General features: G+C 27.2%; 4 protein-coding genes across 6 annotated transcripts; 3 read left to right on the top strand and 1 right to left on the bottom strand.

Annotated features, from left to right (window-relative positions):
• The first annotated feature begins 1926 nt into the window (after positions 1–1926).
• Positions 1927–10940, top strand: LOC129612489 (uncharacterized). Of its 3 annotated transcripts, XM_055526122.1 has the most exons (6): positions 1927–2041; positions 2104–2261; positions 6838–7016; positions 8945–10206; positions 10464–10610; positions 10676–10940. In XM_055526122.1, exons 2-6 carry the CDS (start codon positions 2105–2107, stop codon positions 10752–10754), a joined length of 1824 nt encoding a protein of 607 aa, XP_055382097.1. In that variant the 5' UTR covers positions 1927–2041; position 2104; the 3' UTR covers positions 10755–10940. The 3 variants fall into 3 exon arrangements, with proteins under 3 accessions (XP_055382097.1, XP_055382087.1, XP_055382107.1); XM_055526112.1 differs by having other exon boundaries at positions 1994–2261; XM_055526132.1 differs by lacking the exons at positions 1927–2041; positions 2104–2261 and adding an exon at positions 5811–6778.
• LOC129612507 (gametocyte-specific factor 1 homolog) lies at positions 2267–5666 on the top strand. The gene is made up of 2 exons (XM_055526153.1): positions 2267–2341; positions 4948–5666. The coding sequence occupies exon 2, from the start codon at positions 4955–4957 to the stop codon at positions 5450–5452; it is 498 nt and encodes a 165-aa protein (XP_055382128.1). The 5' UTR covers positions 2267–2341; positions 4948–4954; the 3' UTR covers positions 5453–5666.
• Positions 10941–13173: 2233 nt separating the features above from the next.
• LOC129612498 (tubulin alpha-1 chain) lies at positions 13174–15215 on the top strand. Its single transcript, XM_055526144.1, has 2 exons — positions 13174–13336; positions 13780–15215. The coding sequence occupies exons 1-2, from the start codon at positions 13334–13336 to the stop codon at positions 15127–15129; spliced, it is 1353 nt and encodes a 450-aa protein (XP_055382119.1). The 5' UTR covers positions 13174–13333; the 3' UTR covers positions 15130–15215.
• Positions 15216–16674: 1459 nt separating this feature from the next.
• Positions 16675–18690, bottom strand: LOC129610680 (acetyl-coenzyme A transporter 1). The gene has a single exon (XM_055523330.1). It carries the CDS (start codon positions 18616–18618, stop codon positions 17002–17004), a length of 1617 nt encoding a protein of 538 aa, XP_055379305.1. The 5' UTR covers positions 18619–18690; the 3' UTR covers positions 16675–17001.
• Positions 18691–18716: the final 26 nt, after the last annotated feature.

Raw genomic sequence — 18716 nt, 5'->3', positions numbered from 1 at the left:
GCAAAAATCCAATTGAAAAAATTAGTAATCTTGTTGAAAAAATGAAATATTCAATAGAAAATACTCAGAATTGTGAATTGAAAGAGAACAAAAAATGAGTAAAAAAGCGAGATACACGATCAGGCTGTAAACTTATTTTTTGATTGTCTATTGTTTTTTGAAGAGTTTATTATTTTTTAAAATGTCTATTATTTTTTTGACTATGAAATTTGAAAAATTCAAATGCTGACAGCTGTTAATAAAATACCGGTTTTAACACTCCGAAAAATAATGTTGCCATTACAGATTCATAATCTCTACGAGTTAGATTTACTCAAAAGTCTGCGTGCGTAACTTAGTTCGAAATTCGTCAAATAAAAAAAATACATTCACAAATAGTTTTTTCTAAAATTCACACTTTTACAAACCAAAATCATAATTTCCGGTTTTTAGAAAAACCAAAAAATATTTGCTTTTTCATAAATATATTGAAATTTGATGTTTATAACCTATTTATAAAGTTTTTAAAAATGTTTTCAACTTTTCCGTCTGGTTCACTTTTTTTTAAAATGATATTTTTTTTTTGTTTTCACGAGAAATTAAGTCAATGTTTTCTTGCAAAAACACAGTAGATGTTCTGTGAACCTATATAATTTTTTTTCAGTACATGGATACAACAACTTTAAAGATATTGTGAAAAAAAATTACAATGGCAAAAAATGTTATTCATATTTCGAAAACGACCGTCTCACTTATAAACTACGCATTTTAGCTCCTGCTTATGGCTTAAAAAAACTAAATAACTAAATAAAAATTATAATCTTATTACATTTCTGGATGTGTTTATTTTTTCTGTGAAAAAATTTGGTCATTATATGTATACCTTCAAAAAATTTAATAGATTGTACTCGTATTCCCCTTACAAGTTTTACAAAATCCACCTTACTCACTAAAAGCGAATTAAACGCTTCAAAATACATAAAAAATGTGTCTTAATTTTTGTACTATAAAGTTTTATTTCGTATCTCACTTTTTTTTTACTGGGAGAGAAAAAGGTGAATGACAATCATAATATGTACATTCGAATTGATCAAACAAGACTTTTTTTGCCATATAAGTACCTATTTTTTCAAAAACAAAATCAATCACGTTGTTTCAGAAGGTAAAATACTTAGCTGGTTTGAAAACAACCTCAAAATTTGTACAAATAAGGTTGTTGAAGTCAAACATATTTCTCAAAAGCATCCCATCATAAACTTTGATATTATTTCACGCTTGCATTTATACATAATTAGTAATGAATATTTTAGTTAAATGAATAGTTTAGTTTTGAAATATTATTGTAAATAATATTTAAAATTAGTAGTGGTATACGAAATGTTATTTAGTTTAACAATGCTTTAGGTTTTTATTTTGTCTATAAATCATAATGGAAAATAACATGTTTAAGTAAGAGATTCATTTTTCATCACCACAAATTGACAGGTTTTTAGACACTCATGAAATGACAACTAAATACAAAGAAATAAAACGTTTAATTTCTATTATTTTATATAATTAATTATATAATTTATATGATTAAAGAATTATTTTATATAATTAAAGAATTTACGAAATAAAATCTATAAAAAATCTATCGTTTTCCTTTACATATCTTATGCAATTTATAATGGACCGTTACAGCAAAAAGTTTCATAAAAAACAACGTGAACATACCTAATTATACTACATAATTGCAAATGCACTACACACACGAAATGAAATTGTAGATATACATGCATACTTACGTATTACGTATATATACGATATAATTATGTTAATTGTTGCACTAGATTCGCAATTGGATTAAAATATACATACATATAACAAGACTTGCATATTTTATTTCATATTTTATAAAAGTAATTCTAGGTAACAAGACGTTGGTAATAAAAGTGTAGAAAAATTTTGTGAAAGTACGTAATTAATGCTAAATAAATAGTAAATATATAAGTATAGATTAATTAGTTCTGAAATCTTCAAAGTTAAATAATTTAATATATGTACATAACTGAAAATATAGGTGATAATAAAAAATTTAATTAAATAATAAGTTCAAAATTTAAACGTTTTTTTTGTATAAAGAATGATTGAAGATAAATTAACCAAAAATGGTATTATCAACTTTGGTTTGACACTTGATTCAAACCAAAGAGATGACAGCAAAGAAAATCCGGTTGTCAAAGAATTAGAAATCGAAAATTCGAAAAAAAATCATCAAGTAGAATCTACAAATAATTTTGGTAAGATAAAGAGTTTCTATTTTGCAAATTTATAATAATATAAAACAATAATGCTAGACCTCTATTAATAGTCATTGATTGTAAGCCAAATTTCATTATTTTTGTTGTTTTTTAATTATAAATTACGTACATATATGTATTACATTGATATACCTAAGTGTGAAACAGGCAAACGAAATTTTAAAATTAAAATTTATTTTGACTTCTTATCACTTTTAAAAAATTTTATTCTTAAACCGTAAATTATTATCAAAAGAAAATCCATTATCTGGTGTGATAAAAAGTGCAATACAGTCTATATTTTTCCAATAACAAAGTGCATAATTTCACGTACGTGCTTAGCCTTAGATGTACATATAAATACAGTGAATAGCAAGAGTTTTAATACTTTCGCGTAAAGTTATTTACATTAATACAAATTTTTATATTCTATAAATTTTTATTTATTTTCCTTTTAAAGAAGCACAAAATAAAATTACAATTATAAAATTTTGCACAATTATATACATACTTATATGTATGTTTGCATGTAAGAATTATGCTTTGTTCCAATCTACTAGTAATTTGGTGCCTGGAAAAATTCTCTGAAAATGAAACGAAATTTTTTTTGTAAGCAATGGAGATAACATTATCTTTGATAATTTCTTTATATATTTTCTGAAGCTCAGTTAGGATAAAGTGGTAGATAACTGGTTCTAGTCTAATTCGAGGAGAGAAATTTTTATAGATAGAAAAATTTTATGATTATGTATACATATATAGAAAATTATATGTATCTGTTCTACTGTTTTTTTTATTTTAAAAATTTTTTGTTTTTCAGTGGTATTGTGTTTCATAGTACATATCTTTTCGGTGTTATTGTTTTTTATAGTATCTACTTCTAAAATAGTCTTATAAATAAGATTTACAAAATCGTCAAATTAATTTTTTTCGGGAAAAATTTCGGGAACATTTTGTTATTCTTGTTCCAAAAAAATTATACATACATATGTATTATTTCTTACGTGCGTATACATACATATTTATTGAGTATAGTATATAATGTTGACATAACACGTTTTGAAAAATTATTAGCATTATAACTTAGTTCATAATTACAATTTGTTTCATGTTTACATGTTTTTGTTCAATAAATTTTATTTTAAGTTAAACCGAAACTGGAAAATAATTTTTGATTTTTATACAGGTATCTACATAATATGTATGCATATATGTATGCATATATGTATGTATGTATGTAATCACAAATACAGAGCGGGGTTATTGCTCTGTATATTATAGATCAAACATAACATTTGGAATGGCGAAAATAAACTTTTTTGCTTCACGTTTCTTTATTTTCAATCCTTTTTAAAATTTTCTTTTTATCAAATATTATAAAAAGATAAACTACGTAACGTACTTATGTATGTATGTAAGTACGTACCTGCATTGCATAGTCTGACTTAGAAGTATGTATACTAAGGCTTGTAATACTATTTGTGTGTATATAAGTATACATTTATATACGTATACATAACATACATCACATTTTATATTATAAAGACACAATTCAAAGATTAGATAGTATTTATAAGTAGGGAAAGTGCTTTTATTTATATTGGAATATTAAGATCGGGGAAAAAATCAATATTTTGATAAATCACTAAGTCCTCGAGATGCGACATTTTTGGTTCCAGAAATTAATGTCGTAACTGGAATTGTCGCTTGAGGCGGGAAAAAAATGTATGTAAAGAAAAGGTGAAAAAAGTGAAGACAAACTATTTTATACTAAAATTCACCTGTTTTTTTTTTTAAAAAGATACCAAAGTTTAAATAACAAAAAAAAAACAACAAAAATAAAATAAAATCTGATTAAGTAAATTAATATTTTTCGATTCGTATTTTTAACAACTAACTAGTGTTTTTAATTAGAAAGAATTCATTACTGATTCTTATAACTAAATTCAGCACAGATTTTTAATCAAAAATCGGTAAAATCTGTCAAATGTTGCAAGCCGAATGGTCCAAATTTATATCATGTCGTAACTCGAAATGTCGTTTCTCGACTTAGTAATTTATTAAATAATGTTGAAAAGTAATGCACTTGGACCCTAAAATAAAAACTCTAAAATATCTTGAATTTATTAAGGCAAAAAAGAAATGAATGAAAATAATTTTATTTGAAAAGGAAATAAATAATTTTAAAGATATTAAATAAAATAAATAATTTTAACGAATTGGTTATTGATGTTAAATCAGTTTTAATATTCAAAGTTGTTGTTTTGATCTGGCAGGCGTTAAAAGGGTTCAGTTATTATACAGCAGAAAAAGTGTACTCAAAACTTGAAGAACAATTCGCCTGTTTTTTTTATTAGTTTTTTTTGTTTTGGAAAATTAACTCGGTATTTAAAGCCTAATAACATAAACAGCTCAACATGATTTTTATAATTTACCCAAAGCTATGTTAGGGAATTCTTTTATCTATTTACAATATGTATTTGCATAGACAATTGTTAAAACCACATTCATTCGAAAAAAAAATATTGCTCAATAGATTATTAAGATTTCGTTGATCGCTAAATTTATTACGATCACTGCTCGATTGCAATTATAATAAGCACTGCACTTGCATTATCTTTACTAATATTTTTAAAACGCTGCAACATCTTTTTTATTAATCAACAAAATATTTCAATACATGCAGGTTGACAATGGCTGACATAAATTCGGCAGATCCAGAAGACCTCGTTACCTGTCCTTATAATAAAGCTCATCTTATCCGTCGAAAAAAATTTCAGCTACATTTAATTAAATGTCGGTCACATCATCCCGATTCAAAGTTACTTAAGTGCCCATTCAATCTATGTCATATGATTCCCGAGCAGGAATACTCTATGCATATCGGTTCTTGCCCAGATCGGGCCATCATAACCAATTATAAAAATATTGAAGAAGATAATAAAAGAAAAGCAACAGAGGTTTCCACACAACCTAAAAATGATAGTGAAGAAGAAGACTGGGATAACAGTGAGGAAGATACGAAGGAAAGCACGAAAACCTTCTTAGAGTCCAAAGGATATGATCCTAATAAAAAAATAAATTCCAATGATATAATTTTACCATTAAACGGATATTTACCAGCACAAAGGCGCAAAATTAGAGAAGATCAATTGAAAAATTTTGAAAGTAAAAGATCTAGGCGCGACTGAAAATTTCAATTAAAATTAAAAAAAACTTCTAATTATAAATTAATATTGTATGAAATATAGTACAAATATATCAACACGTTGGGAAGGGTAAAACAGGAAAGTGCTATACATACATACATACATACATATGTATTTTCATCTTTTTAATTTTTTTTTTTTTGTAAAAAAGTTTTTACGTTTTTGTAAAAATATAAATAGAAGTTGGGGAGCATTATACAGGGTGTTTCGTATGATATTGAAAATAATTTTGTTAATGATTCTTTCCAGCAAGAAAATATGTAGGTACGCGGGGGTTAGTGTGGTGTTGGGGGGTGCAGGCATACTCATTTTCTCAGACTTTTCCTGGGAGCCATACAACATAGAGTTATCTTAGGAGCTTATCTTACAGGCAATTGTTCTTTATTTTCGGTTCTACGATTAATTTGGTTTGAGCCATAGTTTTCGGAATACAGCTCGTCAGAGTCGGGATTTAATTTTCGTTTTTTTTTTTTAATTTTTTTTTTTTTACAAAAGTCGAAATTTCTTGAAAACTTTTTTTTTCTTTATTTCGATGCGCTAAAATGAGATCTAAAAGTTAACACATGTAAAATTTTTTTCTATCTCGTATTTTCTATCTTTTTCCTGTAAAAGGTGTTAAATGTATTTAAAAACATGCGAAAAATGCTTTTTCCAAATAACGATATTTTCCTCCTATAACAATAGTTTCTTTTGTTGTACTGAAACTAGTGTCCAAAAATATGAATATATTGATAATTTTTCCCGGATACCAAATTACATAATGTTTCAAAATAAATCGCAACAAAGGCAGTTCGTTTGTGCTCAAATATATGTATGTCGTGCACTTCGTCCAATCTAAATTTCTTGTTTGATTTGCCTTTTTTTGAAAAGTTTATTTTTAAAACTATTGCAAATTTAATCCTTATTTAAAAATTTATAGATTTATGATATTAAAATAAATGAAATTTTGTTTTTTTATGAACAGACGCTTTTTAAAATAAAAATTTATATTATATTTGCAAACGCGAAAGTACATACTTGCTAATTCTAAAAAAAAATCCGTTGACAGTCCTAAAATTTACAGTTTCTAATAATTAATTCATGGACTAAACGTCATCGGGCAGAAATGAGTACATGCAGTTGTTTTTTTCGCGATGACATTACATTTTCAAACGTCAATGCTATCCAGAAGACCTTGTAAATATTTAGACCGTGATAATTAATAAATTGTCAATCACAAACTGGAATCAAAATTCAATCTGATCTGATTTAGGAAATATTACTTACTACTTAGATTGATTAAGAACACCATTTAGTAAAGTTAAAAAAGTATCTGCATATTTGTGAATATTTTTGAAAAGGTTTTGTTTAAAATATATTTATTATAGTAAAAAAAGATAACGTAGCCATGGTTCAAAATGGAGGTGATGCTGTCGCTGACGGGGCTGATGAAAAAATGCTTGGAAATGAAGATAAAAATTTGATTGGAAAAAAAGAAGAAGTTAAATTTATTACTGGTGATCAGCAAAATGGAGACGCTAAAATTGATATTGGAACCATAAATAAGGTAGGTACATATCTACCCCTTTTGACTTTGAAATTAAAATTCTTATACTAAATCTTATATGTATGTATATTAGATTTTTTTTTACTAATTGACTAATTAAATTTAATGAAATTATATACATACATGCATACCTCTAAAAGCTCTACATAAAGCTAAGCTTTTGACTCCATTTTAGCTGGAAAAAATGTTTCAAAAAAACAGGGTAAAGTAGATAATCTATGAGTATGACCGTATCAAAATTAAATTGATTAATTTGTCCTAATATTCTCATTTATGACATGCTCTTACTTAAAATTATATTTCGACTTATCTTCCATTTACCTCTATGAAAATTCCATAAAATTCGTTTCTAATTACTTAACAAACTTCAAAGCCATATTTTTATAGGTGGGGTTTCCTTTAAAAGCATACGAGCATGTTAAGTATTTCGTTTCAAAATATTTTAAAAACTGGTGTAAGACAATATCTAAATTTGTATTTCGTATCATGGCGATTTATTTATGTGTATATGTGCAGTGGGTACCTAGAATTATATATTAATGTATCTATAGAGTATCTACATCATATCTTGAAAAAACTGATATTATCAGAACTTTTGATTTATACCATACACATTTTACCATAATATGGAAGTAAAAATTACATTTTATTTGAAAGATAATAAAATTTATTAAATTTAAATCTTTAAAAAAAGTTTTGCATCTTTGTTCCCTTCAATTATTTTAATGAGTAGTATGTAGTTACGTATCTATTATCTACTGTTTCAGAAATAAGAAAGTTATACGTACATACATACATACAGTCGAAATAATTTTTTCTATACAAACATAATATATTATATATACCTACATCTATACCAACATACATATGTATGTATATGAAAATTTATATATATATATACATTTATCTATCAGGCCACCAAGCTGAAATTACTTTCCGAAATTTTAAGTCGGAAAAAAATACAAAAACACTTCTTTATGTTTTATATTTTCGAAGTGTGCCGATTGAAATTTTTTTTATTTTTTTTTGTGAAATTTTTAAGTATTTTTTATGATTCTCATTTTATTTAGTATAAAATATATAGTTTAGTTTTAAAAGCCATCTAGATTGTAATAATTATTTTTTTGTTTTTTTCTTCTATATACCGACCGATTTTTTTGAAATTTTTAAATTTAAAAAAATATGTAGAATCAGTAGAGCCAAGAATATTGATCAACTTCCTTCACACAAATAAATTCCGACACTGCTTCCATTTAACTCCATATAAATTTGGAATTTAATTTTGATTTGTTCTCTGAGCTTGATGCCCAGATAGATATATATGGCATTAATCTACTAAATAAATTTTCACACTGTCTACTATGTATGTACATATATGAATTTTAATACAGAATTTATTTTTATTACACGCATTACAAAACTTTAAAATAAAAGGAAAATGAAGTGGTAAGGCTTTTTGCTAACTTAATATTACGAAGTAACAATTTTTTTATTTCTTTGTTTTGCTTTTTTTTTTAATTATTATTTAAAAGACGACTGTAATTTAGTAACTTGATTTATTTTAATTAAAAAATTTTATACCACACTGTCTATAAAACAAAATCACTTTATATAAGTTTCGAGTTGACCTTTATTTAGTCAAAGATAAAACATGGATAAAAATGTTAAAATGCATTATGTGCCAACCAGACCCTTATTAGTTATTATATTATATATGTATGTATGTATGTATGTATGTACATCAATTTACTTTTAATTGATTAATAATAAAATACATACATATGTACATATTAATTTGACAGTAGTGATTCTTTAGGAATTGTTCCTGTTTTTTAATTATGCTAACATTTTATGATTTCACTTATGATTTTTTCTTTGTTTTCTAAAATTAAATTGGTAAAAATGATGAAATTTTATTATTTTCTAAGACTTTTACTGGAATGACAAAAGAAGAATTGATGAAATATGCTAATGATCCATTTTGGGTACGTTTACGTTGGATGTTTTTCATTTTGTTTTGGCTTGCTTGGATAGCAATGTTGGTTGGTGCAATTTTAATTATTGTCAATGCACCTAAATGTTCTGCTCCAACTCCGCTTGTCTGGTATAAACAAGGACCACATGCGAAGTTTGGCAAATTAGAAGATGCAAGCGCCAAAAATGTTGAAATAGCTAAAAAATTGCAAGCTAAGGGCGTTATTTATGAATTGTCTCCGGAGGATACTTATTTAGTTAAAAATGATCATGTTGAAAGTAAAATTAAAGCCGTAATTGAAAACTATAAGGATACTGATATTAATGTTATACTGGATATAACTCCAAATTACGTTACAAAACAGTCTAAACTCTTTAAAGAAGCACTTGAAGACCATCAAAAACGCACATCATTCTTATGGGTTGAAAAACCAGAAGTACCTAATAATTGGAAATCGATAGTAAATGGCACTGCTTGGGATGAAATCAAGCCTGGAAATTGGATTCTGAGTCAATTTGGCGAAGGAAAATATGATTTAATTATGAATGACACAAATGTTAAAGCAGAACTCAATCAAGTGTTCAACGATTTGTTAAATATAGGGGTTAAAGGTTTTCGTTTAAATAATGCAAAACACTTTCTGTTGCATGTTGATCTTAAAGACGAAGCGGTAAATTCACAAACTGACAGAAATTACCTGCATGATCAGTATGGATTTTGGACTCACACAAAAACTACTTATCAAGAAGGACTTGGTGATTTGTTGCAACAATACAATTCATACATTAAGAATGTAAGTGACAACAAAGCATTTTTAAGCGTTAACGAAGACATGGGACGTCCAGAAGTATTTAAAAATTCGAATAACGATTTTGGCATCGATATACCAATATATGGTAGATTTGCCACACATTTAGGTGGAAGTCATGAAAAGAACCTGTATACGGATCTTAAGAATATTTGGGAAACCGTAGGCAACTCAGCATGGTTGCAGTGGAATTATGATTTCGACAAGTACGATCGTTTAGATGCATCAGCTTATAATGTTTTTCTAATGCTACTACCAGGTGTTCCTGTTTTAGATACAGCTTCTGAAAATTTGATGAATATAAGTAGCAATACCTGGGAGCAAATGGACAATATGAGGAAATCTCCTTCGTTTATGCATGGAAGTTTTGATATGTACCATTCAGGAACTCTAGTAGCATATTCAAGGTAATTTATTTTATTATAAAGAGATAATTGGTATAAGATTCAATACTGCAACTCATTTTCATTTAAAATTTGTGCTAACCACCATTTTTTTCGGATACTAACTTTCAGGCAAAGGTAAATAATTTGACAAAAACACTTTGTTTTTCCTCAAACTTTTTTGACTTTGCATGCGAATTACTTCCCTTAATTTCTTTTTAATTTCTTCCTTATTTTTCAATTTATTTTCCAACAAAACATAAAAGTAGTTAACTTTGCAGGATCAAATCAGGAAATCCAGGTTTTTTCGTTGTATTAAATCCTACAGACAGTTTTGCTACTGGCAATTTCAGTTCCAGCGGATTACCAGAAAAAATGACTGTCGATCTTTTAAGTGATGGATATAATGCGACAGGTGTCGTAATAAAGTAATAAAATATATTAAATTTACATTTTAGTACGCATAAATAACATTTTTTATATTCCAATTTAGGAGCAAAGTAATGACAGATTCCATTCAAGTTTCTGCAAATTCAGCTATCATACTAACTTACGTACCAGTTAAAAATTAAGTTTTTGATTAAACATCAAATCTTTCAATAATGAGATTTCGGATTAAAATCAACTATTGAAAAGAAATTTATACTTTTTCTTAATATAAGATTGTAATATTGTACAACACCTTATTCTCAAAAGTTAAATTAAAAAAAAGTAATACATACATACAATAAATAAATAATCATGATAATAAAGCAAATTTTATATTTTTTTTCTAATTTAAAAACAACTATATATTATACCATTATATTTATAACTTAACGAAATTTCTGTCCTTTAACCATTATTTTAGCTACCGCAAAAATATAAGGATGGACTTAGTCCAGTCTGCTGAGTCTTGGATGGGCCCTCTCATCCACAGAAAAAATGAAGAAAAAATGACGATTTTATGCGTGCTTTTCCATATTGTGTTCTTTTTCTCTAAAATTTTACTGAAGTTCTCTGAAAAATACTATGAATTAAAAACTTCGAGTTTTTGTTGGTTTCTTTGTAGTTTTCCAAAACCTTTGAATCCATATGCGGAATTTGCCTAGGTTTTTAAAAGACATATCTCAGGACTTACGAGCTTTGGATGACTGAATTTTAAAAAAGTTTTAAGATTTTGAACACCTTTTTTTAAAGCCCCTACGAAGATTTTGTACGGACGTACATCTTCCAATTCTTCTCATCAGCAACTTTTTCACTTTCATCAATAATAACTTTTTCAAAAGTTATTATTGATGAAAAATTTTTTCAAAAATAAAACCTTCTGACATAACCAATAAAAACATATGTATGTCTCGAAAGGAAGATTTATTAATAATATAAATAAATTACATAGGAAGATTTATAAATAATATAAATAAATTCAATCAAGTAAATAAAAAATATTGAAATACGTACATTAAAAACAATGTATGTATGTATATGTAAATAAAAAGGCAAAGTGGAGCTCAAACTTGAAGGAGTGAAAAAGAGAATCATGGAATTTTGATACTATTCGTTTTCATATAAAAATAATTTGTTTTCCTTTTCAATTAAAAATAGTTTAATTTTTTGTTTTTTGGTAAAAAAATTTATTTTATTACTATATTAAATAACTGATATTATAATACAATATGTATTTAACTGATCGCTTTATCAAAAAAACATCGTCTGCAAATAGTATCAATGCGGAATGGTAAAAACCTGGGTGAGTTTACGCATAAGTTCAATAACAACGGTACCAGCATAATTTCTTGTGAAGGGGCTAATTAGTTTTCTAAAGATCGAATTATTGTTGTTGGTTAATTAGTTTTCTAAAGATCGAAATAAGTATAATTTAATCACTTTTCAAAAACCGTTAGTTTTTTTTGCCATTTAATGCTCTAAGCGCAATGAGGCAACACTTCCGAAAAAAATTTGACAACTACAAATAATCTCTGGGTTATTGAATGGATGATACTCTTTGAACAAAAATGAGAGAAAATGATGACGTTTTTATTTTATTTTTTTATATTTAAAGTTTTTTCAAGTGTTGTAAAGTAGAATTTAGTGTTTTAAAAACTTAAAATCAGCAGTCGAGACATATGTTTTTCTTGCTTATGTCAGAAGGTTTTATTTTTGAAAAAATTTTTCATCAATAATAACTTTTTTCTCAAAACTTTTCAATTAAAAATAAAATAAGCAAAATGGGTTCATAAATGGTTTTTCCTAAGTTTCACACTTTTACAATCAAAAATCAAAATTTTCGGTTTTTGGTATAACCAAAAAATATTTGATAAATACTCTGAAATTTGACAATTATCACATATTTATAGTTTTTTAAAGTTTTTTTCAAGTTTTCCCTCTGGTTTATTTTTTTTTCTTTTTGCGAGAAATTACGTCATTGTTTTTTCAAGTTTTATCCTAGATAGACCTATTGTTTACACCCTGTTTTTGCAGTTGTTGCCTTTCATATTTTATTAATTTTGGCAATATACATTTATTATTTTTTTTCTTTTGGAAATTTTAAATGAAAAATGTTTTGTTTTTTTTTATAAATGTTAAAAGTAAAAGTTTTTTACAATACCAATAATTGAAGTAATAGAAATAATTTTTTAGATTTTATTTTGATTTTGAATCTTAATCGATAAAGTTGATTGCATGTTTAATAGAAGTTTTCCACAAATGTTTATTTGAATTCAGTGACACTCTTCACTATATTAAATGTATTTCAATATACAACAGAATTTGTATTCAATTATCATGATTTTTAAAAATAATTTATTCACAAGAATAAGTAAAAAGAATGTTCCAATTTTCAGCAAATCGAAAGAATATGCCTTGAAATAATACAAGTGAAAACAGCCTACTTTCTGACAAATGATATGAAATGGCAACATTTTTATTAAATGTGGAACTAACGTAATAGGAAAAGTGGATTTGAAAAAAAGCATGTCCAAAATTAGAAATAAAAGAAAAGTGGGCGTCGGTAACGATTTTTAGAAACCTATAAGTACTGGTGCAAAGGGAAATTTTCGTCATAATCTGTTTGGAAAGCTACATAGCCGGCTGTTCGAAACGGAAGTGTAGATTTTAATTTAAAAAAATTAATTTGTAATTTGTGAAATTTCTTTTACATAAATAAATCAAAATGGTAAGTTTAACAAATTTAATAAATTTAATTTAAAAATTACAATTAAATTTAATTTAACAAATTAACTTCATTAATTGAGATCGGCATAGAATTACATGAATCCTCTATTTCATTCAATTGGGCGTTTCCATTCATTAGAGAAAAAACGTGTTAAAATTGAAATGTAGTTTTCAATAATTCTTTTTAATTTATAAAAAATAATTTAATTACACATTTTTACTCTACACGTTTCGATATTTTATCAACATTTTTAAAAATTTGAGCATAATTGAAGAGACGCCATTTTAAATTTTACTTGTATGCGGCAATCAATAAATTGCCATGACTCATTTAATTTGCATAGTAGCAATTCAATGATGTCATCACTGTCGATTTTTCAATTGAATTTTTAAAGAAAAAAAATTACCAGAAATACTAAGTTTTTTTCTTTTTATTAAATGTAGCGTGAATGTATCTCAGTTCATGTTGGTCAAGCTGGTGTTCAAATTGGTAACGCCTGCTGGGAATTGTACTGTTTAGAACATGGTATTCAACCTGATGGTCAAATGCCTTCAGATAAAACAGTTGGAGGTGGTGATGATTCATTTAACACCTTCTTTAGTGAAACTGGAGCTGGTAAACATGTTCCTCGTGCTGTGTTTGTTGACTTAGAACCAACAGTTGTTGATGAAGTACGTACTGGAACTTATAGACAATTGTTCCATCCAGAACAACTAATTACAGGAAAGGAAGATGCTGCAAATAATTATGCCCGTGGTCATTATACCATTGGCAAAGAAATAGTTGATCTAGTATTGGACAGAATTCGTAAATTGGCTGATCAATGTACAGGTCTTCAAGGCTTCTTAATTTTCCACTCTTTTGGTGGAGGTACTGGTTCTGGTTTCACTTCTTTGTTAATGGAACGTTTATCAGTTGATTATGGTAAAAAATCAAAATTAGAGTTCGCCATTTACCCAGCTCCGCAAGTATCTACAGCTGTCGTTGAGCCATACAATTCTATTTTGACAACCCACACCACTTTGGAACATTCAGATTGTGCTTTTATGGTTGACAATGAAGCTATTTACGATATTTGTCGCAGAAATTTGGATATAGAGAGACCAACTTACACTAACTTAAACAGATTAATTGGTCAAATTGTGTCCTCAATCACAGCTTCACTACGTTTCGATGGTGCACTTAACGTTGATTTAACTGAATTCCAAACAAATTTGGTCCCATATCCACGTATTCATTTTCCATTGGTAACATATGCCCCAGTAATTTCAGCAGAAAAAGCTTACCATGAACAATTATCTGTTGCTGAAATTACAAATGCTTGTTTCGAACCTGCCAATCAAATGGTTAAATGCGACCCACGTCACGGTAAATATATGGCTTGTTGTATGTTATATCGAGGCGATGTTGTACCAAAAGATGTTAATGCAGCTATTGCTACAATTAAAACCAAGCGTACTATTCAATTTGTTGATTGGTGTCCAACTGGTTTTAAAGTTGGTATTAATTATCAACCGCCAACTGTAGTACCAGGTGGTGATTTAGCTAAAGTTCAACGAGCAGTTTGTATGTTGTCTAACACCACAGCCATTGCTGAAGCTTGGGCTCGTTTAGATCACAAGTTTGATTTAATGTACGCCAAAAGAGCTTTCGTTCATTGGTATGTAGGAGAAGGTATGGAAGAAGGTGAATTCTCTGAAGCACGTGAAGATTTAGCTGCTTTAGAAAAAGATTACGAAGAAGTTGGAATGGACTCTGGTGATGGTGAAGGCGAAGGGGCAGAAGAATATTAGAAACAAAGTCTTCTGCAAAAATTAAAAAAAAGGCAACCCTCACCTTATATGCAGAAAAAAAGAAATAAATGCAAATTCAATTAAAATCTTTGTTCAATTATTGAAAAACAAATTTTCTCTTTCAGGTGAAAGTTTAATTTTATTTTTAATTAAAGCTTTTTAAAATGTAAGTATAATTTTTAAAAACTTAAAATTGCATTAGTTTTGCAAGCAAAAAATATGTTCATCTATGTACATACATGTTGAATAATGCTGTAAGAATTAACATCCTTGAACCTTATGAAAATTTAGCAAAGAGGTATTAATAAACAAATCAGAAATTACACTTTATGCTGAATTATGCATTAAAACTGTATTATGAATATACTAAATTTTGGAGCCCAAATGTTGCGATTTATGTAAGGAAGTAATTTTGTGTTGAATACAAGATATAAAGTAGATTAATGAATAATTCCAACATCATTATAATAGACTTTACGGCACATTACATACTTTTTGGAAATATTAAGCACATAAATGCATTATGCATGCAGATACTTATTAGATACTACTTTGAATTGCATATGATACACAAATATACTTTTTTATGATGTACATATCTTATGTACAACAATATGTTAATGTACATATCTTATTAAAACAATATGAACATACATATCAATTCCGAATTGGCGAAAGAAAACTTCACCAAATTATAATTTTTCTTGTAGTTTAATGGGTATATGTACATAATTTTTTAAAAAAATTCAATAAATGGTCAGAAAATAATTAGTAAATGGGTTAGTAAAATATGTATGTATGCGTATACACACATATACTGTGTGATATTAGTTTCCTTGGAAGTAGTCCACATTTCAAACTTCAATTAAACTTACTAACCTAACCGTTTTTAGAAGAAACATGATAGGTATAAAACTAAAAAAAAATCAATAAACTGAATTTGGCATAGAGAAGTCTGTTATAAAAGAAAAATATATATGTATTCATACTATATAATTTGATTTAAATATTTTAAGAGTTCTTAAGAAAAAAAATTATATAATTAATTTAAAAAACTATGAAGTTTTGCAATTTGGAGAATAAATGTAATACCAAAGCAATATATTATTGTTATCGAATATTTTTATTTTAACTCATTTAAGACAATGCTATTGTGTCACATCAATTTTTATTCATTACTTCGTGCGTAACTAGGTACGATAATTATTTACCTTTTTTGATTAAAGCTCTGAAAGAAAATTTGTTTGCCCACATATATTAATTTATTTGGTTAACCAAAAATGGTTTTTATTCAAAACTTGTTTGTTGATTGTAGTTGAACGAGTAATTATTTAGTTATATAACTACCTACACAAAAAAAAAAAACAAAACGTTATGTATATATGGATGTACGTAGGAGCAAAATGTAATTTACCAATATTTTCTAGAATTTTTATATGCGATCTATTATAATATTCATATGGATATTCATATTTACTACTAAAACAGTATTCTTTTCTATATTTAAAAATTATTTTATTTTTTATACAAACAATGGTAGGTACATTATACACAGTATACATATAAGTACATAATATGTATGTAGTTTTATATTTTCAAAATATTCCTAATGACAAAAATCGTAATGGAATGAATTGCAATTAAGAATGGAAAAATAATCTAGTGTTTTATAACATGTCATTGAATAAATCAAAACATTTAAATGGTATTTCAAATATTAACAATTTAATTCCATATTCAAACCCTGGTGAACCAAATGTATCATCACCAAAATAAAATTAAATTAAAATTGAACTTTCTTCTAAGCATTAAAATAAAGGAAATTTTCTATGATATACATATTTTGAATATGTTCCATTATACTACTAATTGCTATCTCGATTTGCATTTTCTCTTGCTATTAACAATCAGCCATTCTTTTATTGGCAAACTTTGTAAGTGATATATCCATTTTCTTGATATAGTTAACCATAATATTCCATATACAGCACACACAAGTGATTCTACATAATAACCATCTACAGTAATCTGACATAAGCCTCCTGTTGCAGTGCATAGATTTTTGTCTTCTTCTGAATAACAAGAATTTGCTGTTATTTTTGTATCTTCAGCACTATTATTTACACATTTTTTATATGTTAGTCCATCGATAAGCCATAAAGCTACTGTGTTGGGCCAATTTCCACCTAAATTGCAAACAGTATTGAGTAATGTCATATAAGTTCCACCTACAGCTGGATCGGAAATTCTTGCGAAAAAGGCCATAATTGATACAAACATAATATATAAGAAAATTTGATAAATGGCATAATTAATAATTAGCATAACATAATAAAAGATTGGAATTTCTTCACCACTTTTAATTATGTATGGTGTTACGGCGACAATTACCGTAGCTATAAAAGCAAATAACATTCTTGGTAGAAAAGCTTTGATATAAAATTTTAAAGGTTCTGGCCCATTAGTATATTTGCTGACAATCACTGGTAAAATAATTTGTAATGGTATTATTGGTATAGCTAACAATGCAAGTTTCTCTTTCGGTACACCAGCGTCAATTAGTTTTAAAGAACTTACGGCATCAGAAGCTGAAAATGTTACTTTCACTGTTAATAATATTATAATCAATATTTGAATTGGTTTTAGTTTCAAAATTTTTATCAAATTTTGATAACTTTCCCAAATGTTGAATTCGTGTTTTTCCATATTTTGAGTATTATGATTCTCCGGACTTTCTTTTTTCAATAATGCAATTAAACTAGTGATGACAAAAAAACAAATTCCCCAAAACCATAGAAACTGAGATAAAGTTACAATTCCTCTTTCTTCAGGAACAGCCCTAAGGTAATTGTTACAAAAAACTTTAGACTCTAATGCTATAAACACGACGTATCCTAAAAAATATCCTGCCGTCTGGCCAACACTGTTACATGTAGAAGCGTAACTCACATTACAACGTTTTAACATAGTTAATGCCCATCCATCCACTGCAATATCTTGCGTAGCAGCTAAAAAGTTCAGGGCAAAAAATATTAATGTGAGAGATTTTACATCAGGAGTAAAATTGTCTGTATTAGTGGAACCACCAATCCATTGGTCAACATGGTAGGACAAAATTACCATAAATAATCCAATTAAATATTGTGTGGGTACTAGCCATGATTTCCTTCTTCCAAACTTGGCATAGAATAATGAATCTACTATTGGAGCCCACAACAATTTTAAACTAAATGGAAAATAGGAAAAGCTAAATTCGGCTTGCTGCTTATAATTGGCTCCTCTATTTTGTAGAAGCATAGGAATAGCGGATGTTAGCCCAAGAGGAATTCCCTGAAGCAAATATAGTAGAAGCAGAAGTACTATATTTAATATATCGCCCTGTAAATTTGGATGATTTTCCAGTTTCTCATCGCTATATGGTAATAATTTTTCTTTACTATCTTCAAGCGTTTTTTGTTTTTTCCGAGCATTCAATTTTACTTCACTCATTTTCAAAAATTTAATATGCTATTTATGTAAATCAAATATTGATCACTTTGTGTTGACACGTCAGTTTTTTTAAACACAGGTGAAAATTGAAAATTTCT

Source organism: Condylostylus longicornis, unplaced genomic scaffold, assembly GCF_029603195.1.
Source record: "Condylostylus longicornis isolate FDR11 unplaced genomic scaffold, ASM2960319v2 ptg000004l, whole genome shotgun sequence".
In the NCBI taxonomy this organism is placed as follows: domain Eukaryota; kingdom Metazoa; phylum Arthropoda; class Insecta; order Diptera; family Dolichopodidae; genus Condylostylus; species Condylostylus longicornis.
Note: the sequence above shows the minus strand (reverse complement) of the source record. Positions and strands in the feature narration are given on the sequence as shown.

Coding starts and splice junctions, on each gene's coding strand:
- LOC129612489 (XM_055526122.1), top strand. CDS start 2,105: ATGATTGAAGATAAATTAACCAAAAATGGTATTATCAACTTTGGTTTG. Junction 2,262..6,837: donor AGAATCTACAAATAATTTTG/GTAAGATAAAGA, acceptor TATTTATTATAG/TAAAAAAAGATAACGTAGCC. Junction 7,017..8,944: donor ATATTGGAACCATAAATAAG/GTAGGTACATAT, acceptor TTATTTTCTAAG/ACTTTTACTGGAATGACAAA.
- LOC129612507 (XM_055526153.1), top strand. CDS start 4,955: ATGGCTGACATAAATTCGGCAGATCCAGAAGACCTCGTTACCTGTCCT.
- LOC129610680 (XM_055523330.1), bottom strand. CDS start 18,618: ATGAGTGAAGTAAAATTGAATGCTCGGAAAAAACAAAAAACGCTTGAA.